Source organism: Rhinolophus ferrumequinum, chromosome 6 (assembly GCF_004115265.2).
Source record: "Rhinolophus ferrumequinum isolate MPI-CBG mRhiFer1 chromosome 6, mRhiFer1_v1.p, whole genome shotgun sequence".
NCBI classification, from domain to species: domain Eukaryota; kingdom Metazoa; phylum Chordata; class Mammalia; order Chiroptera; family Rhinolophidae; genus Rhinolophus; species Rhinolophus ferrumequinum.
In genome coordinates this window covers 44,986,596-45,013,756 of record NC_046289.1, presented here as the reverse complement: position 1 = coordinate 45,013,756, position 27,161 = coordinate 44,986,596, and the positions used below count along the sequence as shown (strand labels likewise).

At 52.3% G+C, this 27,161-nt stretch overlaps 1 protein-coding gene across 9 annotated transcripts in view; it reads right to left on the bottom strand.

The window, feature by feature from the left end:
• MEGF11 (multiple EGF like domains 11) overlaps window positions 1–27,161 on the bottom strand; it is a 342,599-nt gene that overhangs the window by 12,406 nt on the left and 303,032 nt on the right. For 2 of the 9 annotated variants that reach the window (XM_033107352.1, XM_033107351.1), the window contains 13 exons: window positions 26,872–27,035; window positions 25,672–25,774; window positions 19,857–20,003; window positions 19,361–19,495; window positions 14,001–14,129; window positions 12,891–13,019; window positions 12,265–12,393; window positions 11,628–11,756; window positions 10,600–10,836; window positions 8,678–8,796; window positions 6,816–6,882; window positions 6,074–6,175; window positions 3,556–3,612 (listed from right to left, as the gene is read on the bottom strand). In XM_033107352.1, the coding sequence (XP_032963243.1) occupies window positions 3,556–3,612; window positions 6,074–6,175; window positions 6,816–6,882; window positions 8,678–8,796; window positions 10,600–10,836; window positions 11,628–11,756; window positions 12,265–12,393; window positions 12,891–13,019; window positions 14,001–14,129; window positions 19,361–19,495; window positions 19,857–20,003; window positions 25,672–25,774; window positions 26,872–27,035 (1,647 nt within the window). Of the gene's footprint in view, window positions 1–3,514; window positions 3,613–6,073; window positions 6,176–6,815; window positions 6,883–8,677; window positions 8,797–10,599; window positions 10,837–11,627; window positions 11,757–12,264; window positions 12,394–12,890; window positions 13,020–14,000; window positions 14,130–19,360; window positions 19,496–19,856; window positions 20,004–25,671; window positions 25,775–26,871; window positions 27,036–27,161 lie in introns of those variants that run through there. The other 7 variants (XR_004423155.1, XM_033107353.1, XM_033107354.1 and 4 more) reach the window with 7 other exon arrangements.

The window sequence follows — 27,161 nt, the reverse complement described above, 5'->3', positions numbered from 1 at the left end:
CTTTGGGGGAATAAATGGTTTGCTCTGCGATGCACTTAGACGGATGAAAGAGAAGTTGGGACTGTGGGGGAGAGGATTAGTCTCAGGGAGAAGCAGTGTCTTTCATAAAGGGGCCAGCAACAAAGACAAAGGGGAGAGAGAGAGAGAGAGAGACACACGGAAGGTATTGAATTACGGAATAATCTGGTCTCTTTCTGAGAACTGGAATTTGGGGAAGGTCTAGGCCAGCCAGCAAACTCCACTCCAGGGAGCTACTCTTTCCCGCTGAGTCATCCACCTGCCTGCCCAGAGTGAGGGAGGAGAGGGCAAGGGCGTGGTGAGGGGGAAGAACAACCAGCTGCTCTGAGACACTTCCTCATTGTTATAGAGCTCCGCTCCACCCCCCACGCCTCTACCCCCAACGCGGGTCCCTGGACTACTGGGCATTTTGCAAAGGAAGGGGAAGCATCCAGCGAGCTCTGGGGAGTCACTCCTCCCTCCGAGGCCTGTCGTTAGTATCAGTACTGAAGGCTTGGCCCTATACTGCCCTGGCATTTGCTCTCGTCACATCACACAGCCGTAATCAGTGGCAGAAAGGGCCTCTAAAATGAGCTCATGGAAACATCTTCATTTTATAAAAGGAAGCAGCAAATCCAGACGGGGAAGTGACTTTCCCAGGCCACCTTGTGAGTGGGATCTGAACTTACCCAGGCCTTAGGGTCACACTAGCATATAGTTAACACCAGTGTTTCACTGTCGGGGAAAACCCAGGCACTGAACATCCACCTCGTTTCCCAGCTGACTGCTACTCATTGGAAGGCTACACTGCCTTCTGTCTTCCTGGGTCCTAAGTTAGCATCCTTCTGTTGATTGAGAGACAAGGCTGTGACATGGGGAGATCTCAGAAGAACCACATTAGCTGAAAACGTTTCCAGGATGTCAGTGGACACAAGGCCACTACAGGAAGAGACTTGGTTAGATTACCAAGGAGCATACAGGTGGGCGAAGGGGAAGCAACAGTGAGATGCAGGATTCCAGGATCCTAAAGCTGATGAGAGTATCGGGGAAATTTGAAATGCTGACAGACAAGGAACTGAATATGAGGCAGTTTGTTGTAGAATCACTGTGCTGAGGAGGAGAAGGAGAAGGGGGGGCAAAGGTGTTTAAAGGGTAAGATGAGGTTTGCATAGCCGTGTGCGTGGTCTCATGACCTCCAGGATGAAAGTGAGGGCAGGTCTTCAGTAAGTAAGGGAAAAGAGGAAGCACCGAGTGAAGTAATGACTTAGAATGTCCAAGCTGGGAAGGGCCTCAGATGGTGCTAGTACCCCCTGTCCTGGAGGAAGAAACCTAGACCCAGAAAACAACGCTGTGACCTAGTGGGGGCACACAGCAAGAACTACACTAGAACCCAAATCTTGTAACCCCCAGCCCAGGGCCCTTCCCCACTGCGTTCAGAGAACACTTAGGCTCTTGACTCGTAGCAGTTGTGATTTGATTCGGCTCCGTAGTTCTAGGAAATAATTTCATTCCTGGTACAGACTAGTTTCTTAAGTGTTCATGTGGGAGTTGCGCCAGTTAGTGGGGTGTACTCCTTGTCTCTGGTAAGTGCTTCTGTAAAGTTTTGTACTGTGACATTCCATTTTCCTCATTTTGAAGTCTTCTTCAGATGTGTTGGTCCCCGCCACCTTCTGTCACATCTGCCTGCACAGCCCTCTTCTCTCTCTAACGGATGACTGTAATCGGGGGCAACACAGTCTGCACTCAGGACCCGTGTGGTCCCACGAGAAGGGCGCTGAGGCGGAGACGGGCTCTCTGGAGCTTGCTTTCACATTGGTGGTTTCCAGTCTGAGAGTAGCTACTCTTCTCACAGTGCACAGGACGACGAAGTGCGTGGGAAAGTTGTGTGCTCATTTACTGAGGTGGCGGCGCCTGTCTCAGCTTATGCACGACTGAGTCATGTATCTTCTCAGAGCTAGAAAAGCCCTTAACTGTATTTCTGCCCAATCCTCAAGCCTCTGAGAAAGCAACTGAGCCTCCAGGTCAACAGTATTAAAGCAGGAGAGCTGTTTTTTTCTGTATTTAGCCTTACTTACTGTAATGGCACTTGCCTTCATTTGGATAGTTTAAGTCAAAACTCACAGGAAACTGCCAGAATGATGCTCGCAAGGGAGTAGTGTCCTTTGATTGGCCAGGAGCCTGGGGTGACCTCTGGTCCTCAGATCGTTCTCTTGAGCCGTGCGTATCCTACACGTGCTGATGGAAACTTGCACTTCCTGTTCTCTTGCTCAGGACATACTTCTCACGACTATCACCTGCCCCTTCTTCACCCCATTTCTAACAGCCAGCCCACCGAGGGCTGTAGACCACCACCTCTCCTTGGTTAGTAAATGGTTGTGTCTTGGATGTGTCCAAAGTGAGTCGGAAAGACCAGAACAGTAATCCGGGAAATCTGGGTGAGTGTAGACCAGAGGTTTCTAAGTGGTAGTTGGGTGATACGTTACAATGGATACCGTCAGGTGCTCTGCACAAATGTACATTCTATGGCCCCACTCTAGGTCTACGGTATGAGAATCTTGGGGAGATGGGGAGTGAAAATCTGTGTTTTTATCAAGCTTTCCAGGTGATTCTGGTACACAGCTAGATTTAGGATATCCATTGGGACCTCTGCTTTCAGTCATTTCTTACTCAGTTTGGGGGAGACTCTTAAATAGACCTCAGCTAAAATGAACAAAATGACAGCCCTATGACGTAGGTACAGTCCTTTACAATATGCAAAAACACTTCCCATCTGTGATTTTATTGAATGCCTATGACAACCTTGTTAGACAATAATAGGACAGGCACAATTATCCCAAACCTTGCAGGTGAGGAAAGTGGGCCTTGGAGAGCTCACAGTCTAAAGTCACAGTTAATAAGTGACAGAGTAATAAGTGACATAGTTTCAAAGCCACCTATTTCACACATTCTGTCATTTAAACCTAGGGCCGAAGCCCAGTGGCAGGACCTGAACTTTCATCTTGGCTTTACCTGTGGACTCCCTAGAAGGATGATCTCACTTGCAGTTCCCATGAGTTGGGATTATTCCTGGGTTCCCTGTGCTCAGGGGACAGAGCTCTCTTGAGGGTGAATGCCGTACATGAGGGTATCATTTTCATTCATCGTGCCCTAGAAAGCCAGCAGGTGTAGGGTGGCGTTCCTACCAGTGCAATGACAGGAGGCCTCTGGGGCAGGTACATTGACTTTATTTCAGGTTTTTTAATCAATTTAATTCGTACTAATTGGTTGGATAATGACGTTCTCCATTTCCGAAGACATTTAGTTGGCATCTATAAAAAACCCACAGTGTTTGCTAAGCAGGTGCAACTGAAATCGAAAGATGAATCCATTATTATTATGGTTGCTCCTCCTGGGCAGAGCTACCCAGCAGCCCCAGGTCCTGTGGTCTTTTGACTTTTTGTGGGGGAGGGGGGGGAAAGATACACAGTTTCTCTCTGGTAGAATTTCTGGCCATTTCAGATCCACACTCTTTATCTTGCTAAGCCCTTTCTAACGGGATGTCAGGATTGGATACTCTACCTTTGAAGCCTTTGTCCATAATGTATGTGTTTTGACGTCTATCCATTCCACAAGCACCTGCAGATAGAGAGTATAAGAAAAAAATAAGGGGGTGAGTGAGGTTTACTTAGACTGCATGTGTTGTTGGCTTCATCTTTTTTCTTTTTCTTTCTCCCCTACCCAGAAAATAAATAGTTCTTTAGTGCTAGAAAGTTATTCTGGGTTTAATCTACCCTAAATCATTTTGACCGTACAGGAATTCTTAAAGGGCTTATAAGCATTCACGGTGGTCTACAGCGCCCCCTGGCATATGCAGCACTCCTCCTCGGTAGCCTTCCCTCTGAGGGGACTGCATTCCAGGTGATCAAAGGCAGTTCTGATGCCACCTGCAGTCATTATAGGGGAAGTTCCAGGCCGCAAAAGTACAGGATAAGGGATAAATCAGAACCAGTGCTTAGCTTGGGGGAAGGGTACATGCCATTCCAAAGCCTAGTTCTGTTGGATTTAGAATAGCGTTAAAGACTATTTCTTACCTCTCACCTCTGATCCTGCCTTGCCTCTCCTGGATCTCAAGCTCGACCGATGGGACCCAGAGAGGGAGGTGGACAGGTGGCTGAGGCTCCTGATTAATCTTTATAGGATGTACAGTCATTCCCATTGCTTTGGGTGGACCATTGGCACCTAACTGAGAGCTGTCTTTGTAAAATATTACCAATGTTTTTCAATCCCAAGGATTTCTTTTCTCCCTTTTGGCTCACAGTTTATCCTAGGCTCCCACAGTGATGGTCCTAAGCTCCCCCGTAAGCAGAATATACAGGTTCAGGGACCAAGCTCAGGTTCATAGCTGCTGTTGATTCCAGAAAAGAAATTGTCTAGCATTTTTAGGTTGGGACAGTAATGACATTGGCTCAGAGCCAAAGCCATTCTATTCTCAGCTTTTAACTGAGGACACAATACCAGACAAGGCCTGAAGCAAGTGCTTACAAAAATACAGTTTGGCTCTGCTTGACTCTCATCGGTTTCTGACACTGGTGACCACTCCAGTGCTGTTTGGGTACCTCCCGTACCTCCCCACAGAGTCCCCAAGGTTAGAATTAATAGGAGTCTACTCCTATCTGCCTGCCTGCCTTCCACACATTTCTGAGTGATAGGGCAGAACCAGGTCTAAGTTTTTCCCAAGTTTGCTCTTTTTCTAAAGGGCCTCTAGATACCTGTGCCCTTTAGAAACACGACTGCACCAGTCTGCGTCCCTGGCATCAGTTCAGCACTTCATACCAGACAAGGGCTTCCTTTGCCCTCCCTGTGGGAAGGAGGCTGGGCTGTTAACTCCTCCGCTTTTCATAGAACAGGAAACAGGCCCAAGGAGGGGCAGTGACTTGCCTGAGACCACACAAGCAAGCGAGACGTTGAGTTGCATCTAGAGCCCAGATCTCCCCAAGTATTTTCCCATTGGCCACCAGCCTGCCTGAGTGTAAGCCACAAAATGACTGGTGACTGTGGCTCTACTGGTTGAAGAGGGAGAGCTCAGAGCAGGGAGAAATCTGGGCTGAGCCCAGAGGATGCTCCCATGTGGGAAGAGATAACAGGGTGGTGGTAGTGTGTGTGTGTGTGGGGGCGGGGGGACTGTATTTGGTGGGGTTATTGAATGCCCTGGATACCGCCCAGGGACCCCATAGCCAAGAGCACAGCCTCCTGGGTACAGGCCCAGGATCTTTGCCTCCATGCCTACTCAACCAGCAGATGAATTTAGAATCTTCACTTTTGTTAGTATTATTGGACCTAGGAACCCACAGGGGTTGGTACAGCTGCCTCTCCCTTGAGTTCCAGAAACCAGCTAGAGCCCAGGTTGTCTAATATGCTAAGGCCCTGCCCTAAAGGAGCTATTTGTAGCATTCTCTGTTCATTCATAGCACCTACTATGGAGCCTCCTTCTGTAACTCCTGCCCACATTCTCCCATTGCAGGACTGACTTGCAAAGTCTTTTTCCATCTTGCCCAGGCCACCAAGTTTGAACCTGATACATGAGCACAGAGAATGTTGCTGACACATCCTGCCCCGATCTCTCCAGATCCCTAGGATGAGTGAGAGTTTGGCCTGGGCCACAGGTGGGTCTGGGCTCTCTCTCTGGGGGATATTGCGCTTTCTGGCCAGAGAACCAATTGTTTATCATCCACACCCACAAGGGCCCAGAGAACCCCAGAGGCGTTGCCGTCCCCAGGTCCTTTCTCAATGGTTTGGGACTGTATTCTGTGGACTGCAGGGAATGCAGTTATGTTGTGTCCTGGTCACCTAATACCAGTTGTAAGTTGTCCACATCCACTGACCATGATGGGAGCAGAAGGGTTTCACTTGTTAGGGGGTTGCGCTGTGACTAATAATGTCGGGAAGGAGCGGGACTCCTCTTTCTATTGAAAGTTCTGGAACCAATGGGGGTGAGTCAGGCAAGGGGTAGAAATGGGGGATAGGGCAAGTGCTGGGTCTAGACTGGTCTGAGAGCCTTCGGGGCCCGGGGTGGAGGGGAGGGCTGGGGGTGTCTAACCTGGTGAGTGTGGCTCAGCGTGACGGCTGAGGTGTCTAAGTTCAATGTAGAAGTCCTCGGGCGGATACCTGGCCTCCAGGGCACTGATCTGGAAATGGGAGTCTAGTGAGAGGAATGACAGGGACGAACCATTATTCCCTGGGCCTGGTAAGGTGGGAGTGGGGGTGGGGGTTGAGGGGTGAGGGTCAGGGTAGGGCAGGCCGGAAGGAATTAGGGCTTCTTTGTGTAGCATCCAAAGGGGCTGGGGCCTGCAGGGCCTGGGGCTTTTGCTAGAGCTGAGGCCATTGGCCTTGCTTCCCCTCACCCCTTCCCCCCTACCCCTATGTCCCATAGGAATTGGTGTCCACCTGGTCAGTGGGGCAGAGGGAAGAAAACCTTGAAAGGGGTACCTTGGTAGGGTCTGGGTCAGGCAGGGGTTCCTTTTCCAGATGGTGAGTGCATCTTTTGCCTTCATCTGGAATCCCCACATCTGGGGCCCTGGGCTGTCTCCCTTGTCCCTGGGTCAGAGCCACCATCTCCCTACCCCCTAGTATAGGAATGAAGAGGGTCCTGGGCTTCATTTGCTTAGAAGAGCTGAAACAGGGACTTGGGTTTCCTCCCCACCCCCTTCTCCCTGGGGGAAACCGTGCTCAGAATTCATGTACTCCTCTCTCTTGGAGCTAGGACAGGGCCCTTCTCCATGTAAAGAAGTTGAACGGGGTGCGACATGATGGCGGGGAACCACACTCAAACCACTACTGACCTAACACGTTCACATAGCTGTAGGGGGTCCAGCCTGTTGTGTCTCTGTCAAGGGACTTGGTACTGAGCTGTTTGGAGAGTAGGAGAGCCAGTTAATGCCTAGTGCCCCCAAGGTGCCCCTGCCCAGCCTTATGCACCCACCCTCTGAGGATCCTGACGCACCTCGGTCCTAGATAGTTGTGGGGAAGGGAGAGCTAGGTGATCTAGGACAGGCCAGCACGCTGTGGCCGAGGCCAGCGGGGGCAGAGTGTGCCCTGATCTAAGCTGTCTGCCTGAAGCTTAGGCTCCCCGGGCTCTGGGGCAAAGGAGGACAGGCCAGGTGCTCCCGAGAGCCAAGAACTGGCCTGAGCCACGCTGGCTGGTCCTGACGGGGAAAGCGGGTCAGCCCGGGGGGCTGAGCTACAGGAGAGGGGGCTCTGGAGTACGAAGCCTGCCACACTCTGTCACCTCTGCCCCCTGATCTGGGCTGAGTGCGCCTCCCTTTCAGATGACCAAGTGTACTTAGGATACAATTTTTCCTCTTCCTACATTCTCAGCAGTATGAGGCAAGGATGGTCGTCTGCATTTCACAGGTGGGGACCTGAGTCCTACTCGTGGGCCCTGCTTTTGGTTATATAAGGAGTCAGTGGCAGAGCTGGGTCAACTCAGGTCTCAGCGTCCAGACCCATATCCTTCCCATGCCATCACAGCTGTCTGCTTTTGCTACATGTGCCCTGACTGTGCCAGGCTGAGGAGTCCCTGACCACACAGAGCCACTTGGGGCCCCTGGGGTGAGCTAAGTCAGAGGGTCACCAAGTGAGCTACTCTGCATCACTCCAGCTCCTTACCGAAGGAAGGTGGCTGGCACTTTCCTGTTAGAATGGGACCAAGAATAATGGCATCCTGCATCCCTGGCATCCTTTGTCTTGAACCTGCTACGGCCTTCACCATGTGGCTCTGGTTAAAAGGGCCTCCTCCCTCAGCCTCAGCTCCTCAGACAAGCCTCATGCTGAAGCTAGAAATGGGGTCTGAGCTGAGGAGATACGCTGGAAGAGGGGGTAAAGACAGGGCTGTGTGCGGGGCTGATGGCTACAGGCCTTGCATAGGGGCCCCCCGGGGTCCTGATGCAGCCCTCGCATTTCATAGGAAATTGGAGGCTGAGTGCTCCTGAAGGGAGTGGCCTTGGGATGCTGGCTTGACAGTGGTTGCCCTGGGAGCTGTACAGTGTCTGTGTTATTGTTAGGGGGTTCAGGCGGCACTGCCACCAGTTCTGTGGCAGCAAGTATGGTCTGTGGGCTGGCTGAGGGACATTTTCTGTGGGGCCGACAGGGAGAAAGGTTTCCCAGAGCTCTAGGGCAGAGACCTGGAGTATGAAAACTGCTCCTGTCCATGTTCCTGGTCCAGGATGGGTGTTAGGAAGCCAGGAGTCTGCTCCTGGAGAGGTGGGGGTGGTGTGTGTGTGTGTGTATACACACACAAGCATGCATGCACATGCTTGGGTGTCAGGAGGTGTGTGCACATGAGCCCGTCAGACCCTGTGGTCCTTGGGGCTCTTCCTCATTTCTGAACCTCCCACTCTGCCCAGTGTGGTCTTCTCTACACGTGTGGGGCTCACTACACGTGTGTTCTGAGACCTCCTTGCCCCGGGGCCTGTAAGAAGACATCTTGCCACCAGCCCAGGGTTTGCTGACAACTGTGAGCTGAGGCCCCTAGGACTCGCTGTCAACAAGAACACTGGCTCTAGCTGATGTCTGGGTTCCACGTCCCTTGCGCTGGTTCTGATTACAACAAATGGTTGTGGGTGTGTACAGTTCCTTCTTGGGCAGAGGTAAAGGCCGAATGGGAGGACAGTGGGTAGGGGTTGGGGAATCGGGGGCCCGGTACCTTCGTGGGGCTGTTCCTGTCCAGATTGCTGGCCTGGCTGGTGGCAGGCCCCCCGCACGCCAGTGCGTGGTAGCTGGAATTGGAAAAGCACTGGGCATAGCTGCTACTCTGAGACAAATCTGGGGAGAGAACAAGGTGCCACATACCATCATACTCTTGCCCCTGGCATGAGATGCCCCAATACTACTGCTTGGCCTGGGCAGCCTTGAGAGTGCTCTGTAAAGAGAGACAGCCAAGTCCCCCATCCCCCGATTCCTGACATCCAGTACCCCCACAGAAATTCGTGGAGCCTGATTTGCCCCTTCCCTTGGGGTGGCCCTCCCCGCAACACGCAGGATGCAGGTTAGTGTTGCCAGTGTGGAGGGTGCCACCAGCAGCTGGAGCGTGCATGAGGGGGGAGTGTTGGCTTTGACAGCCTCAGACGTCCCTGAGTCACTGCTCATCTGTGCTGAGCCTCCCCTGCCTTCCCCCAGGGTCGGATCCCAGTAGTGAGGCCATAAAGAGAACCCACTCCTCTTGGCCCCAGTCCTGCCCTCCTGCCCTGTGGATTCCAGGACCTCTCGACAGAGCTGGGGAATTCCAGTGGAATGGCACGGGAAAACCCGGCCAACCTTGCTCGTTATAGTCATATGAGAAAATCCCCAAATCTTTTCTATGGGCCTGGGCTTTCATCAGAGGATACTGTTTTGGCTGAAACTGGAGGGGGGTGGTAGACGGGCCGTACAGGCCAGGGACTCAAGGCCAGGCCTGTGTGTCGGCTGCCTCTGTCGATCCTGTAGCGCCTACTGTGTTTCCCCGAAAGTAAGACCCAGCCAGCCAATCAGCTCTAGTGTGTCTTTGGGAGCAAAAGTTAATACAAGACCCAGTCTTATTTTACTATAATATATGACCCGATCTTAATATAATATAAAATAAAATAAAATATAATATAATACCAGGTCTTATATAACATAAAACCGGGTCTTATATGAATTTGTGCTCCAAAAGACGCATTAGAGCTGATGGTCCGGCTAGGTCTTATTTTCAGGGAAACACGGGAGCAGGAATGGGCTGATATGATGTTGGTTCGTAAGCACAAGGTGTAGGAGGGTGCAGGACGACCATGAACTCTGGAGCCAGCTAGAGTGAGCTGCCATCCGTGTGCTCACCCAGACAGGCCTGGCCTCCTGGGGCCCAGGGCTATGGGCAACTTCAGAGCATGTTGACCTCTTCTGTTTAAATAAGAAGCAAAAAGCCTTATTTCTAAGGCCGCAGGCCAGGTCTCGGGAGAGGAAGGATCCGGCCCAACAGCCCTACCCTCACTCCACGCAGACTCCCACTGGAGTTGTGACCACATGTGTGGACAGACTGGGTCCCAGCAGGCCTGGCCAAAGGGACACTGCCCACACTGTCACATGTCCCCCAAGTCAGACACCATCCCCTCCACTGTACTAACGGGGCCTTCCTAACTCTGGGAACTGGGAAGGGGATACTCTGAGGCCTTCACCCAAGCAAGCAACACTGGGACAGGGTCTTGACACTGGGCTCCAAGGCCAGCTTCCTGAGGTATCACAGGCATCAGGCTGGGGAGAGACTCCCCGGGAGGGTTTAGGAAAGTTACTGCTTAGTGTGGCTGCCCCTGTGCGGAGGATTGGAAATCTCTGGGGAATTGGAAGGAGGCTCCTAATAGGCACTCGTTGCTGGGGGCCCAGGAAATGACACCCCAGGGAGCCCCGTCTACCTTTCCCAAGTGGGCTCCTGCTCTCCATTCCCATTCTCTCTCTAGGGGCGTCTGAGCATCCAGCCCCAGCCGCCAGCCCTGCAGGCACGACCACCCCACCTTTGGCAGTAAACTCGGGTGTCCCCCAGGATACAGTGCGACTCTTCCTGGGTTGGTGTGTGTGGAGGGGGAGTGGGGGGACGCAGGGGGCCGTAGCCCTTACCAGAGAGGGAGTAGTCCGTGCTGGTCATCCTCATGGCAGGTGTGTAGGAGACGCGGGGAGCCAGGTCACGGCCCTTCTCTTTCTGTCGCCGCCGGCGCCAGGCGAACAGGCCCAGCAGCACCAGAATGAGGAACAACAGGAGGACGATGCCTGTGACGGCACCAACCGAGTGCCGCTCTGTACCCAGCGCTGGGCTGATCTTGGTGTAGGGGTTCAGCTCCTCCATCATGAGGGCAGCTGCGGGGGGAGGGAGGGCAGCCTGAGCCGGGGCAGGCCTCCGTGCCCTTCCTTCCGCCCTCCCCTGCCAGGCCAAGGCTCCTCTGACGTTAGGAGACCTCGGCTTCACTCCCTGGGGTCCCAGGCCTCACTGTGCCTGTTGCTTCAACTGCCTAAAGGGGGTGAGACCCCCCCCCTTTGTTCCTAGGGAACTCCCAAGGAACAAATATAATCGTCGGTGGGAAACAAGGGAATGTTTACTTCATCCTGTTTTAAAAATGAGTTACAGATTTTAACTCATTTAATCTTCCCAGCAGCTCTATGAAATAAGGACTATTTAATTCATTCTCTTTCATAAATGAAGAAACTGAGTCCCTGAGTTGTGCTGTGGTGGGAGACAAGGATTAATCTCTTCCCACTCTGCATGTGCAGTAACAGGCCCAGGAAAAGGAAATGACCTGCCCAAGGACACCTAGCAGGTTGGCAGAACCAGAATTCGCCAGCTCCTCAGACGGCCTGCTGACCTGTCCACCTCATTAGCTTGTTACCCTTGCTTGGCTCACGGGAAGCCTGCCAAGAGTGACACAGGGAAACCGTGACAGGCTGCCTGCTGCATCTGCCTCTCCAGCACCTGGAGCTTCCGCCCCCCACTCCACAGCGCACCCCACTCCTGCTTTCTTCCCAAATGTGAATAAAGGGAAGTCACAGTGTCCTTATACAGTCCAGTTGTTCCCGTTGGAATCTCCCTAGATTCTGCCTCCACGGGGCCCTTTCCACAGCCCCCTGCCTGGGCACTCTGCCCTCTGTATTACCTTGGTCACACCTGATTCCTTTGAATCCAGAGCTGCAATAACAGGTGCCGGTGACGTGGTCACACGTGGCATTGTTCAGGCACTCACATAGCTGCTGACACCCATAGCCGAAGGTTCCTGGAGCGCATCCTGTGGAACACAGAAGAGTGGGGACAGACAGTGAGACACAGCCATACTAAGCCCCCCACTTCTGCCTATGAGCCAGCTCTGCCGCACAGGGAAGCCTATTTCCCTGCTTTTATTTGATACTTGGGAATAGAGAGCTCCTCTAGCCCTGAGTGAGGGGACAGCCACCCGCTTCCTCACTTGACACATTTCTGCAGCATCCTCCACATGCTGGGCCCAGAGCTGGGTGTCCTAGGGACTTCAAAGAAGAATCAAACAACACCTGTCTCCCTCATTACCCGCTCAGGCCTCTGCGGTGCCTCAACATTCCCCCACCTCCACCCAAATGGAGGAAGAAACTTCAACCAGCACTGTAGGCACGGCCTTCAGCCTTTCCCTTGGGAGTTGCTCCAGAAGCCAAGGGAGCAGGTTTGCAGAGCCCCGAATGGGTGGACCTTGAAGGGGGAATCTTCCGCTGCAGGAGGCTGAGGCCTGGCGGCGACACCTAGGGTCATGGGTTGGGACAGCTTACTCTGCTCACAGTGTCGCCCGGTGAAGCCTGTGCGGCAGGTGCACTTGCCACTGATGTGGTCACAGCTGGCGCCATTCTGACACTGGCAAACGCGCCCACAGTCCTTGCCATAAAAAGCTGCTGGACAGCCTGGAGAAGAAACGGTGGGGGCCACTGCGGAGGGGCAGCTGGGAACAAACCCGTCTTCTGCCACCTCTGAGCATAGGTGAGGACTAGTGAGGCCGTGTCCCCGAGCCATCTCCACACTCTGAACCCTCACAATGAGGGGGTAGAGGCGGGGAGTCCTTTGGACAAAGGTGCCTTGGAATCAGGCCTTGGAATGGGGTGCCCGGGAATGGGGTCACCTGGCTTTCCGGCCACAGACCACTCATCATTCTGGGCCCTACTGTCCAAGAAGGGTCTGGTCTTGGTGATGGGTAGGGTACCTTACAGCCCAGACCTTCCAGGACTTTGGGCCCATCAAGCCCTAAATCCAGCCAGGCTCCCCAGTCCTAGGGGTGGGAGGGCTCCTGGCCCTGGGGCCCACCTCCTCCCTCCCTCCCTGCAGGCCTAGACGATACCCCAGGCAGCCAGCAGGCTGCAGCACAGGATTCAGAACAGCTGGGAGGCCGGGAGGCGGGGCTTACGCTGCGTGCAGAAGAGTCCTGTCCAGCCAGGGGTGCAGTGGCAGGCCCCGTCCTCAGCGCTGCAGCTCGCCCCATTGTGGCAGCTGCAAGTGTGGAAGCAGGCAGGGCCCCAGAACCCAGGTGGGCAAGCTGGGGGTGGATAGGATGCAGAGGGTGAGGGCAAGGCAGAAGAGCAGACGGAAAGAGGGGGAACGGCAAGGGGGGTGCATGTCAGCCAGGATGCATGATGCACCCAGGTGGCATTTCCTGGCTTTCACGGGGCATGACAGAATTGTTCCCAGGGTTCCTCCATTCACCTCTTGGCCCGGTCCCCCATGATTCCCGTTCCACCCAGACTCTGCCCGCTCTCCCAGTTCAGGGCTCTGAACCTTCCCTCTCAGGACTGACTGATTTGGAGTGTGGGTGTGTGTGGTGAACGAAACACTGCAGTTTACTGTGTGACTACGGTGTGTGCTCACTTCCCCATGAGGGCGGGAACTTTCCCACGGTAGGGACTCGGCTGGTGAGCTCTCGGAGGTTGGTAGCTGTGTCTCCGCCATCAGAATGGAAATTGCCTCAGGCCAGATCATCTAACTGGGACCTCCCTGAGGGGTGCTGCCCTTAGATTAGGAGACCCCTGTTAACTCCGTGCCAGATTGGGTACACCTTACACGCACAGCCCCTCCAATACCACATGGAGGCGTATGATGCCCTGCCCGTCACTCACGTGGGCCGCCCAAAGGACACGCTCACTCCTTGGAGGTGGCTGCCCTGGCCTCACTTCCCTACTCCCAAACTCCGACATGCCCGTCCCTGCCTCCTCTCCCTCCCCATCCTTGCTCAGCTGCTGGTGGAGTATTAATTCTCAGTATTAATAGCATTTATGGTAGTACCAAAAGGTCACTACCTGTAATACCAGCACTTCACAATGCCAGCGATCAATCCTAATAACTCATCATGTCAGCGAGAGAGCTAGAATGTCCACTGTCTCAGGTGGACATTCCTATCTGCAGTAGGAGACATTAGCCCCAGCAGGAGGAGGCACCAGGGGCAGAGAGATTCTGGGCAAGGAATGGGGTGTTTCGAGGCCTGACCTTAGGTGAGGGTCACTTCCAGGGGGCAGCAGCTTACCCTGGGAGCAATCCTTGCCAATCCATCCGGGGAAGCACTGGCAGGAGCCGTCGATGGGGCTGCAGGTCCCGTTATTGGCACAGGAGCAGAGCTGGGCACAATCCTGCCCAAAGTGCCCTCCAGCACACACTGTGGGCACAGGACAGCCTGGCACCTGCTCTCTCACCTGTAATCCTCAGACCACCATCCACCCACAGCTACAGCCCCAGAAGCTCCCAGGCCACAGCCACGGTCGCCATGGGGTCACAGATCCAGGTGGGAACTACCCACCTCAGCACCCCCATCTCCCGTCTCCATTTGCTCACAAATGAGTTTCCCTCTTGTGCCCACAGCTGCATTCTTCGGGAGGCTCTGTTAATGACCCCATCTGCCCGGAGCGGGTTGAGGCACATGGGATAGAATCACTTGACTTAGGTCTCACAGACACAAGTGGAGAGGCTGGGACCCTCCGCTGCACTAGGTCTAGAGCTCGGCACTGCTGTGCAGCCTTCGGTTTCCCAGGACCGCACTCCGCCAGCAGCACTGATCCCACTGCCCTGAGAGCGGGGAATGTAGCCGGAAGGAGAGGGACAAATGCAGGTGGTAGGTCTTCTGCAATCAGACTATTGGAGGACTGGCCCTGAATGTCTACCCCTGTCCAGCTATTTATTTCCTCTGTCTCCAAGTCTGACCTGTTCCTCACGCCTCAGCTCAGCCACCTCCTCAAGAGAGTCCCCTGCGTCCACAGAGCGCTCTCCTTTACCGAGCTCCCGTTTCCACTTTGAGTCACTTGTAGGATTTGGGTCTCAGTCCCTCCTGGAGGAGTCAGTCCTTGGTCCCTGGAGGAAGGGCTGGTTTCCTCAACTAGTCTGCAAGCTCCTTCAGGACTAGGTCTGCGTGTTAATTGAGCACCTACCTCTAATTTCCCCCTGCAATTGACCCTCTACCTTCTTCCTACAACTTGAGCTCTCTAAAGCGCCCTGCCTGCTCAGACTGCCTCAGTGACTCCCCATTCCCCCCGAATACAATCTGGACCCTAGAGATCAGCACCTGACCTCCCTCACCCAGACACATTAGCCACTTTCCAAATACACCCCATGCTTCTCCTCTTCTGTGTCTACTCCAGCTGTTCCCTTCCAGGATTTCCGGGACCCCCATGTCCAGCTGTGGAAATTCTACCCTGCCTACAAGACTCATCTTAAATGCCACCTCCCCAAGATCTCTCTGTAGGAGGCTGCTAGTCCTTCAACATCAATTTTCTTCTGAGTAGAACCTTGAGTTTTAGCTGGGGTTATGACCACCTGGGATCAAGACTTCGTTTCTTGGGCTCCTGCACAGCTGGGTGTGGCCACGTGACTACGTTCTGGCCAATGGTAAGTGGAAATGTATGTCTCTTGGCCGGTTCCTCCTTGTTGAAGAAGAATGTGGATCAGATAAGAACTGTGGGTATTATGTCTGGAGCTCAAGCAGGTATCTTTCCTCAGATGTGGAAGCCATGTGCTGAGGATGGCTGAACAAGATAGGAGGGCCTCTGACATCTTTGTAAGCTACCCTACCATTCCCCCGTGGCCTGCTTGTGGATCGTGTGTGTGTGCGTGTGTGTGTGTGTGTGTGTGTGTGTGAATGTGTGAGGGAAATGATGTTTGTCATTTTCAAACCAGATATTTTGGGGTTTTGTATCACATATAGCTGAACTTAATCCTACCTGATTCACTCCTCTTTGTGCTGGGGGGTTATGTGTCCCTTTTTGAGTTTCCAGAACACTCCATTAGTTTCTTCCCTGGCCTCTTGTTACTGTGCCTTGTGAGCCCGTTTCCGGCCAGGCTTGGGTTCCACTCATGTCAGTGACCCCCACAATGCCTGGAAAAACAACAGGCACTCAAGGCATGCTGGCTGAACGTGTGGAAATTGACTACCCTTTTCTCCGAGTTCTGCTGGGACAGGTTGAGCTCAGAATTTCCCCCTCTGCTGCCACGCTGTGGCTGTCTTCCTACACAGAGCAGGAAAGGCCGTGGCCAGGGGCTTCTGTTCCCATGGCAATATTCTCCTCTTGAGTCTCTGGAACTTCTATTATCTGAAGAAGTGTCTGCTGGGCACATCCTATCTCAATTGTTTGCTGTTTGCCTGGATGCACGTGTGCCTAGCTGGCCCCTCCAGGGCAGGTGAGCCCATCAGAGGGGGAAGACTTACTCCGGAATCATCTAGCCTTCCAAGCAGCTTAGCTAGCATCCCACATCCATTGAGAGTGGGTGTGGGGGCACGGCATGGCCGCGAGCAAGTCAACGATGGGCCAGGGTCCACGAGAAGAATAGAACTTCTTCGTGGTATTTTTGTTATCCTGTGTGTGGGTCTTTGTAGTGGTTAACAATAAAATAATTTTAAAAGGGGGAAAAAATTTCTCCCTCTAGACTACGGGCTTTGCAAGGGCAGGGAACCTGGCTTTCTCGTTCTTTGTTGGGCCTGAGTGCCCAGCATAGCACCTGGCATACAGCAAACACTCAGGAACTGTCCCCAAATGGCCCAAATAAGCCCTAGGAGCAGCGACCCGCCAGTGATTTCTGCTGGAAACACCTGTCTCTTTGAGCTCCTCTCAGTTCAACATGCTCTCCTCAAAGCCCAGTTCCAGCCAGCTCTGCATTCCCGAAGAAGGCTTCCTTGCATTCCTGTTATGGGGGAGGAACACCTTATATCCCTGAGGCCCTCGGTGGGCTGAGCCACACAGAGGATCACGGGGAGGTATTTATGGAAGCAACTTCTCTAGGGCCTAGGTCTCTCAAACCCTGGGCTGCACTGTCTTCTTTATGCCACACTGCCTGGCACTCATATTGCCAGTCCTTCCCCAACCAGATTGTGGGCACCTGTTGCCTGGGATCTCTGTCTACTCTGTGCCTCTCCTGGACGTGATTAGTGGGTGGGACAAATAAGAAAGGCGGCATAGTGTACAGGGCTCTCCAGTCCAAAACCTTGGGCTTGGGTCTTACTTTTCTTTATGCATTCAACAAGCATTTCTATGGCACTTATGTGCAGCAGACACTGTTCAAGGCACTTCACAAATATGAGTGCAATTAACTTTGTAATACTATCATTATTACTCCCTATTATTAACTCTACAGATGAGAAAACTGAGGCACTGAGAGGTTAAGTAACTTGCTCAAGGTCACACAGCTGGGAAGTTCTGCCACTTAACTGGCTAAGTAGCTCTGAGCAAACCACATCACCCTTCTCAGTCTGTTTCCTCATCTTTGAAATGAGGATGATAAGCCTCGCCCACTGGGCTCAGGCTGAGGTTAATAGCTATGGGCAGGCTGGCTGATTGGGGACCTGTGCTCCTGGCAAGATCCTCAGCTCCTTCCAGGGCAGGTCCGCGGCCAGGAGGCCGACACGCATTCCCCTGCTTGCAGCTCAGACTCCAGCTTCAGCTAACTGAAAAGCCTCCTATTCTGTGCCTCTGGAAGGTGCTTGGTTTGGGGAGCCTCACCCCAGTCCTGGCCCTCTGTGGGAAATGGGGTGACTGAGCTGTTCCTCCTACCCCTAAAACCAACTTTGAGCTTCTCTAACAAGGCAGTCTTATCGTAGAAGTCTTTCTCACATACACAAGGCTGACAAATTCACTCACAGAGCGGCTAATGCGATCAGTCTAATACATTAATTGGCCGACTTCTTAGCTAAATCAAGAGTGAGGCAAAGAGAGGGGTAGCGGAGAGAAGTGGGGGCTGGTGAAAAGAAAACATCTGGTTATGTTTAATCTATGTTTAATGATTCTGCATAAGCAGTGTCTATAATTTGTAACTCGCAGGAAAGCTGGTCATTAGAAAGTGTCAGTTCAATTTTTTACAAGGTTTGAGACTTAACCAGGGCAGTTGCCATGAATAGCAAACTCTATTAGATCTATATGTGGAAAATACTCATTAGGCCAGCAGGCAATAAATCAGACATCACAGGATCTGAGAGTTACTCCTAGGGCTGCTTGGGTCCTAATTTAGACCCAGCTTATCTGTATTGATGGCCGGGTCTCTGACGTTTAATAAGTAAACCTCAACGTGTCAGGTTATGATTTAACTGTCCTAGGAGGGATGCAAGCAAATGAAAGTGTCACATATGTTTCCCCGGGGCCCAAACTTCTCATGACCTCAAAGCATCATGGAGTAAACTTTCACTCATACATATTAACGGCCCGTAGACTTACAAAAATAGCCCAGCTCCGTGGTGATCATTCATCAAAAGAATCAGTTCCCCCGGGAGGTAGTGAGCGCTCAATGGAAGTCTTTAAGCAGAAGCCGGATGAGATTCTTACACAGATGACCTTGAAGTTGCTTTTAGCTCTGAGTTTACTGTAGCGTAAGATCCCTTTGCTCCTTTACAGGTTAGAGTGCAAATTCTGCAATCTCGTGTTCAACGCGGTTCTGAAGGCTCCAGACCACCTTCTCAGCCCCTTTCTCATCCCTGGCTCGGCCCTTCTTCAGCCGTTCCCTCCTGCTGGACAGTCGTGTGTCCACTCCCCTGTGCTTTGCCCAGGCTGCTGCTGCTACCTGAATGCCTGTCCTCCTGGTCTGCCTTTCCCTAAGGCCTGGCTGAAGTTGTGCACAGCATGGAGCCGTCCCCCAAATCCACCTTGCCTTGGCCTAACTAAGCCATGGACGACATACGCAATGGTGTGTGCTAGAGCAAGCTTCTACTTTCACACTGGTTGTTAAATATTCAGGAATTCTTGGACCGGTGTTAAACCTTCGGTAGCTTGGAATCAGCTGTGGTGGGAATATTTTATCATGGAAATTTGCAAATGCTACAAATCGGCTTTTCCCCACAGAGAGCCAGTTTAGCAGCACACCAACGCAAATAAGCTTTCTCTCCCTTTTCGACTCCTGTTGAGTGGTAAAGGTTGGCTGGGGTTAGTGTTGTGAAGGATTCTGCAGCTGAGACAGGAAAGTGGGTGGTGCTGGCCTGAGTGCGCGGGGAGAAGGGCTGGGAAGTCTCCATCTCCAGCCGAAACCAGAACTGCCTCCTCCGAGCTCCCACAGCGTTCTCTGCCTTTACCACTTGGCACTCAGCAGAAACCGTTTGGGACCACTTATGTGGACCTCACCTACGCTTACTTCATTTTTCATCCATTTAGCAAGGGCTTTGGAGTCAGAATTTGTTTCTCAGCTCTTCCACTTGCTAGCTGTGAGACCATGGAAAAGTGATTTAACTTCTCTGAGCTTGTTCCTTTAACAGTGTTGTGGCTTTGCCTCATGCCCTGGGGTACCCAGTTCTTAGTAAGATAGGCCCAAGCCCTGAAGAGGCAAGGAGCTGCCTTCGCAGAGTATGAGAATCCCCAATCCCTTCCTTTTTGGCCAGTACTCCTCACCTCCCTGGCCCCCGCCTTCCCCTGGAGACAGTACCTTGGTTGCAGAGGGCTCCGGAGAACCCAGGAAGGCACTCACAGATGCCGCTGATGTGGTGGCAGGGCCCGCTGCTGTGCACGCAGAGGGGGCAGGGCTGGGTGCAACCATGGCCATAGAACCCAGGGGGGCAGACTGGGGAGGGAAAGGGAGATGTAGTCAGCAGCCTCAGGGGCCCCAGCCAGCCTGGCCACCCCTCCCATCTCACATAATGATGAAGGGAAGCTCCTCAAAAGTAGGGGGAGACCTACACCCACCCCACCCCTTGGAAGACCTGTCCCTTTCTGCAGAGAGGAGCTGTAGTTTGGTCCTGGTTTCCACTGAGGAGCCAGGCTGGACCCTGAACTTGGGGAGAGAAAAGCCAGGGAAGGGAGAGAAGGGACTAGAGGGAGGGATTTGATGGGCCTAACTCTCTCAGGCCAGGACTAGTTTCAACTGGGAAGGAGTGGGGAGGATGAACGGCCCAAGGTCTGCAGGATGAGGGTCTCAGCCTTACTTCTCTGGCATAAGGGTCCTCGGAAGCCAGGGGCACACTCGCAGCTCCCATCCTCTGGGGAGCAGGAGCCGCCATTCTCACAGCTGCAGGAGACGGAGCAGTTGGGACCCCAGCGACCAGGTGGACACGTGCTGTCACAGCGGATGCCTGTGGGCGAGAGGCAGACTCAGGTCAGTGGTAAGAGGAGTGAGAGCAAAAAGAAGGATGGTGGGAAGAGGGCACCATGCAGTATGAAAAGGTGGCGGCAAACATGGTGCATCTGGGAATGTGGAATTAAAACCCAGCTGAGGCTTGGACGGTCAAGGAGGGTTTCCAGGAAGAGGTGATGCCAAAACTGAGTCCTGAGGGCCAAGGAGGAGCTGAGCAGCTAAAGGAAACTCTATGTGCAAAGGCCAGAAGGCAGGAGAGAGAATCATGCTTTGAAAGAAAAAAAAACAGTGGCGTGTGGCTGAACTATAAAATAGAAAATGAGTTATGGGAAGATAGGAGATTGTGGAAATACGGGACCAGGTCATGAAAGGCCTCCTTCGTTTTTGACAATTAGCTGGTATCCAAGGGTAGTAGGCCTGGGAGAAACCAACTACCTTGTTTCCCCGAAAATAAGACCAACCCTGAAAACAAGCCCCAGTTAAGATCGTTAGCCAGATGGACGCATTTAGTATATTATGACGATGTTCCAGAAGAAGATGACATGACTGTATTTGAATAAATGTAGATTGTTGTACATGAAAAAATAAGACATCCCTGAAAATATGCCCTAATGCGTCTTTTGGAGCAAAAAATAATATAAGACCCGGTCTTATTTTCGGGAAACACGGTATAAGACCTGGTCTTATTTTCGGGGAAACACGGTATGGGGCAAGTAACTATTGTTTTATGGAGGGCTGAACAAGCTGGCAATGAGCTACGTGACCACCCACATTAGCCCAGGAAGAACTGGCCCTCCCTGGGTTCCAGCCAAGCAGCCCTGGGGCAGGGGCCCAGAGAGTGGGTGGGCTCAGTGCAATATGTATTTTATATCATATGTGCACACGTAGGTATAACAGAAACCAATGCTGTGAAAAACAACATTTACTGTGTGTGATGCACTCTGATATTTTCTCTGCACTATGATGTATTCTATTCATTAAGGGAAAAAAAGCTAGTAGTTGTGACCCAACAAATGGATTTAATGATCCTCACTTTGACAAACGGTGGCCTATGGGGGATGGATGGAATTTCTCAGTAAGAAATAGGAGCAAGGCCTACACATTCTTTCTGAGCTGAGAGAGAGGAAATATGTGTTGGGGGTGGTTGCAGCCAAAGGCTAAGAAGGAATTTTAAAAGGCTTGAGGCTGGAGGCCCCAGCTGCGGAGTGGGACTTGCTCCCAGACCAAAAGGCTTCCAGTCTGACATGCATTAATTAGATGAATGGACTGGGTGGGCTCTAGAGACCTGCATGGCTTTGGACAGTGAATATCAGAAGCTCAGAGAGGAACAGAATTAGTTTAAAAATCATGTCTGCCTTGTTACAAGGACAGGTATTAGGAGAAAGAAAGAGGGAGGAAGACACTCAGGTCCAGAGAAGAGAGCCAGCCTAGTAGTGGTAGGGGAACAGTGGGACCAATTTAGAGGTCGGCTGGAATTGTCCAAGTCCACCTGGGCTGCTGGGAAAAGGAGGGGGGCAGGACAGATGGAGAGAACGGAGAGGAAGGGGAGGCAACAGGCTTTACTCATCCTCCAGTGCCTCAGTCTACCCTCCTGCACTGCTGCCCCACTGCTCTGCTCCCTGCCCTGTGATGGCTCCCTTTCACAGCAGGCTGCGGGCTTAAGATACCACTCTCCGGGAAATAGATCTCCGTGTGGACTGATGGGGGAGCTTCTCCCTAGGGAATGGAATGTTTCACCAGTGAGAATGTGGTGGCCACATTTCACCCCTCGATGGCGTTCTCTCCCAGTGGAGTGTCAGGTGCTCAAGAGGTGAACTCTAAACCGGCAGCATGGATTGACTGAAGGGAAGCCTGGGGAAGGAAACCACGAACCACGGGCTGTGCAAAACCAGAAGCCGTGATCTGCCCCAAGGAATTCTTTTGCCTGGGGTTGTTGGAAATGCAGGATTCACACTGCAGGTCCAGCGACACTGCTGTTTCCAGGAGCACAGCGGACGAAGGCGGACCCCGCCCTCTGATGGGGTCTCGGATCCACCTGTGCGTCAAGCACTCTCTGGAGGCTGACCAAGCACATGCATCACACATACTAGACCCGGCTCTTTCCTAAAACTATATGCAGATGTTACTGTGATTAATAAAACACATTGTCTGCCGATGCATCTCTGAATTCATGGCAGCTTGTTGCTATTGATTCCCCCCAATCGGTGGATATTAAAAGTATAGGTACTTGCGTATGGGATCCTCAAAAGAGGACCCCCAGAAAGGGTCCTCTTTCTTGGAGATTGAGCACCACAGGGAGCAAGTGATTGATTATGGTCAGATTGCAGATGGCAGCAAGGGCCGACTGGGTTCTAGAACTTGGCAGTTATTCTATTCTAGGCCCGGTTCCATGGGAGTAGGGCTCCTGTATGAGGTTCTTCTCTGTCCTAATAGCTCCCTGGAACTTAAGACATTGGGACCTACGTGGGGAGAAGGGTCCAGCGTTCCCCCATGCACGGAGTGCCCCATTCTAGAAGGGGACTTACTGGTGTGCTCAAAGGGGCTGACCTTGGCCTGCTGGGAGGCTCTCCAGCTATAGCTTCTGAAGAGGTATAGTGTCACGCGGGGCAGCCTGTGGGGTCTCTGCTCCCGCTCCCCACACAAGAACGCAGGACATGGTGAGGCCAAAAAGGAACACCCACGGAGCCATAGGTAGGGAAGTCATACCACTATGGTCTCACTGGAGCCTGGGTTTACACGACGTGCGACCTGCTGTCCGCTTTGCTGCCAACCGACCGACTCTCCTCCACTCTCCTCGACTTCCCTCCGTAGCCGCGGCAGTTATATTAGTGGCCAATGGCTCAATGGTTACAGCTGACGGCCAACCAGCCATAGCTGATGGCTATCTACTACCTGAGCCAGCACCTTTCCACATGAGGCCGAGAGCCTGGAAACTGCTCTCTGGGGCTCTGTCCCCATACATAGCCTCATCAGGTACCTTCTCTAGGCCCCATGTTCCCTAGAATTGAGGGGGGATAATAATTCCCCTTAGAGGTCTCTACCCTCATTACCCTTAGGGAATCTCCCCGCTTTATTTTTCAGCCCCCACTCCTCCCACATATCAATGTTGGCGGGCAAAGCTAGGCTGAGAAGCCATATATTGTGATCTCAAGTTCATGCCACAAGGCCAGCAGCAACTCAGCAGCCCACATCCTCTCAGGGGCTGCTTAGAGCCCTCCTCCTCCAGAAAGCCTTCCTGGATATCTGCCCAGGGCTTCAGGCGTCTAATTGATAGTCACCAGGATACAGCTTTGTCCTCACCTATTATTTGAATGTCTCGTACATATGAGTCCTGTCTCCCTTGCCAGCAGTTTGAAGACGGACTATGGCTTCCTGACACTTCTGACCCCCTGTATGGGGTGCTGGTAATGGACAAAGATGCCGTCTTGATTGTTTTGGCATCTCTGGTGCCCAGCAGTGTCTGGCACACAGTAGGTACTCAGAGACTATTGCTGCTATGGAATTTTGCCATTTATTGCTGGGCCTGACAGAGTGCTGGGCACGTGGTAGCTCTCAATAAAGACGGTGATTGCTGGAGTCAGGAAATGCTAACTGAATGAAAAAATGGCTCCCCCGAAAGTGCAATCCTGTGTCTCGCATCCTCTTGGCACTCATGTCCTGAGACCTTGGGCAACTCCCTTTTTTCATCTGCAGCATAAGCAGATCTCAATAAACATTTAATAAGCACCTACTATGTGGGGCAAGATGGATTAGACATGGTGCCAGTTGTCAAGAAGCCTGTGGCTTTTGGGGGTGAGGGGAGATGACATGCATATACTTAGGGCAGAGAAAAACCAGTGTTGAGCCAAGGTACAAGCCAGGGGCTGGGGATTCGGGGGGGGGGGGCTCACTGAGCAGGAGGCTGCGGCCTGTACCCCACCCTCTCTCTCTCTCTCTCCTTGGTCCCCTTCTGCATGATAAACCTCAGGTTATCCATCGTTCCTTTGAAATGACTTCAGGACCATGTTTGGGGAAATTAGCTTTAGAACAGCAGAGGCTTTGCTGAAAGGTTGTCCATCAAAGACAGAATTTCTAAGCACCGGATGTCATTAAAATCTTAGCAGCTCACTTGAAATTAAGGCAGTGAAAAATTAAAGTGGAGTTCCACTTGGCTCCAGCTAAGAGTCTAGGGTGCCAGTGCACCAAAGGGCAGGGCAGGGAGAGCCAGGCGGAAAGTGCTGCAGAGGAAGCAAGGTCCCTGGCCCGGGGCTGCTCAGAAACTTTCTACTTGTGGACAACAGAGGCTGCTTAGCCGCCTGGTGCAGGTTGTTGATCTGAGGACCTGCACTGCCAGCAATGCCTGCAGTTCTTTCTCCTTGCTGTCTAGCATCTAAGGATGGGCCAGTGGGTTCATTCTCGGAGTATATTACTCAGCACTTCCTGCATTCAAGGTTTACATTTACTGAGCACTTACTATGTGCCAGGCACGGTGAGCGTTTACAGGTATTAACTCATTTCAACTTCAAAATGACCCTGTAGTGAGGATTATAATTATATGCCTTTTATGGATGAAGAGTTCAGGCCCCGAGAGGTTAAAGGACTTGCCTAAGGTCACAAACCCAGGTAGTCTGGCTCCAGCTTCGACTTCGTAACCTCTGTGTTATCTGTATCTCAGTGTGAGGCAGGCAGTGGATACAGTGGTGAAAAGGCGGATGTGGTCCCTGTCTCCACAGAGCTGATGGTGGAGATGGGGAGGCAGGTAATAAACAGTTACTCTAATCTGAGCTCAGTGACCATTGAGGTACATACTGCAAAAGGAAAACGGTAGGGTATTATGAGAATTAACAAAAGGGGCTTTTATATAGTCTTAGACAGGTTGAAGGGCTGGGTTGTAGCAGGGGGAGAGAGCCTTGCCAAAAGACGTAATTTTTAAGTTGAAATCTGGATGAGAATGTGTTTTCAGGTGCAGAGACAGGGAAAGAGTGATCCAGGCAGAAGGACTGCACGTACGAAGGCCTGGAGCCTGGACGGTGGATGGCCCGCGTGGCTGCCGTGCAGTGAGTCATGGAGGAGTCGGGCAGGGCTAGATCACGTGGGCCCGGGGCCACAGTCAGGATTTTGAATTTTATTTGAGTGCCGTAGGAAGCCACTGAGGCATTCTGAGCAGGGACGGATGCAAATGGACCTGGGTTTTGAAAAGTTCACTTTGGCCACTATGTATAGAATGGGTGCAGCTGGTCAAGGGGAGGCCCAGAGACCAAGCAGGAGGCCGAGGCACCAGAGTGGGGCAGTGGGATAGAGAAAAGTAGATGGATTTGCCATGTTTAAGAGGCAGGTTGACAGGCCACGTGCAGACGCAAGGAGTCTGAGCCTGGGGTAAGGAGAAAGTGCCTTTCCCCTTCTCCATATCCTCTGCAAACAGCCACACCCACCAGGTGTCAGCCTTTGTCTGATTCCTTACAGGTGTGCCCCTACCCCTTATAATACAGCCTGCAACATCATAGGTGTGTTTAATCAATATTTGTTTACTTGAATTGAATGGAATGGAGGACTGAAGCCCAGGAAATAAAGGGAAAGGTGCATATTTAGGGAGCAAGAAGGAGAGAGCGAGAGTAGCCAAGAGAAGTAGGAGAATCTCAAGGACCCAATTTCACAGGACTGGTGGTGGCGAGGCAGAGGGGGGTTACCTGTCCATCCAGCCAGGCAGCAGCAGTGGCCGGTGACAGGATCACAGCCATCAGCGTGGCTGCAGTCACAGCGCTCACTGCAGTTCAGCCCAAATGTGCCATCCTGTGGACAGAAGGGGAGAAATAAGCAGACCTAGCCCCCCAGAGCTTCACACACTCCTATTGGATTTTGATGACAAAACACTCACTGTCCCACAAGGTCGCAGAGAGACTACGGTTGGAGCACAGTGGGAGCACTTTTTATAATTGGAGATCGACGTGGTCATGAAGCCACTACAAACAATTCTTTAGCTGCATTAATGAGTATGGGGTTTGTAAAGAGTGAAGTGACGGGTCCTGCCCTAATTCTCAATGGTCAAGCTCAGATGGCTGAAATGATCAATTAAAATTGCAAATGAAAATGCCCTTTGTAAATTGTAACATCAATCACGTGAGGAAGGACTGATTTATTCTTTGGTACCGGGGAACAAGGTGGCAACTAACATTTGTTGTGTGCTCATGAGGTATCAAGAGCCTTATATAACTCATTTCTCTTAAGCCTCACAACTCTATGTGATGGTTCCATTATAGTCACAATTTAAAGATGAGACACAAGGTTAGAGAGGGGAAGTATCACACTCAAGGTAATATAGCTGGAGTGTGGCAAACCTAGGATTTGAACCCAGGACTGTAGGGACTCATTCAACAATATCACATCGGTTGGTTTAACTTGTATCTTAGACTGAGACCCAGTGATTAAGTCTAGGTGGTTATTGCCAGACAGTGCTTGGTTTAGTCCTCCCAGACTCCAATCAGAAAATTAGAGACTGCTGGAACCAGAAAGAAGCTTAGACATGATCAAAGAACGGCAACTCTGTTGGATGAGTAAGGGCTGTTCTGTAGCACTGTGTCGTGAAGGACTCTGAAGCTGCATTTGGGCTCAGGTAAATATGACAGAGTCAACTAATAAGGTTTACCGAGAGCAGCAAGGGGAGAGGATGCCACATCACCATATCTGCCAAGTATTTGCCATTTTTATAGACGAGAGGGCTGAAGCCCGAAGTAGAAAAGTGGCCACAGAGAGGTTAGGACAAGGGCTGAGACCTGATCCAAGGGTTCCCCTCACCTCTCCTGTGCTCTTCTGGGGACAAAAATCACCACAGGGAAAGGGCATGAGGGGATGCTGAGACCACCAGGTTCTTCCCAGCACTGGGCACTCACCGGGCAGGGCAGCTCGCAGGTGTCTCCCAGCCAGCCAGGGGTGCAGGAGCAGGAGCCGTTCGTGGGGCTGCAGGCCGCCCCATTGGTACAGGTGCAGCTCTCATTGCAGTTCAGGCCCCACGTCCCGCTGGGGCATGGCAGGCTGCAGTCGAGGCCCTGCCACCCTGAGGGGAGGGAAAGAGGCTGTCACCTCTCCACTCAGGCCCAGCACAGCTTTCTGCCCACTCCCCCCAGCTCTGTACAGGGCATCCCATCCAAACCACCACTTCTCTGCTCGCTGGGTTAGGACA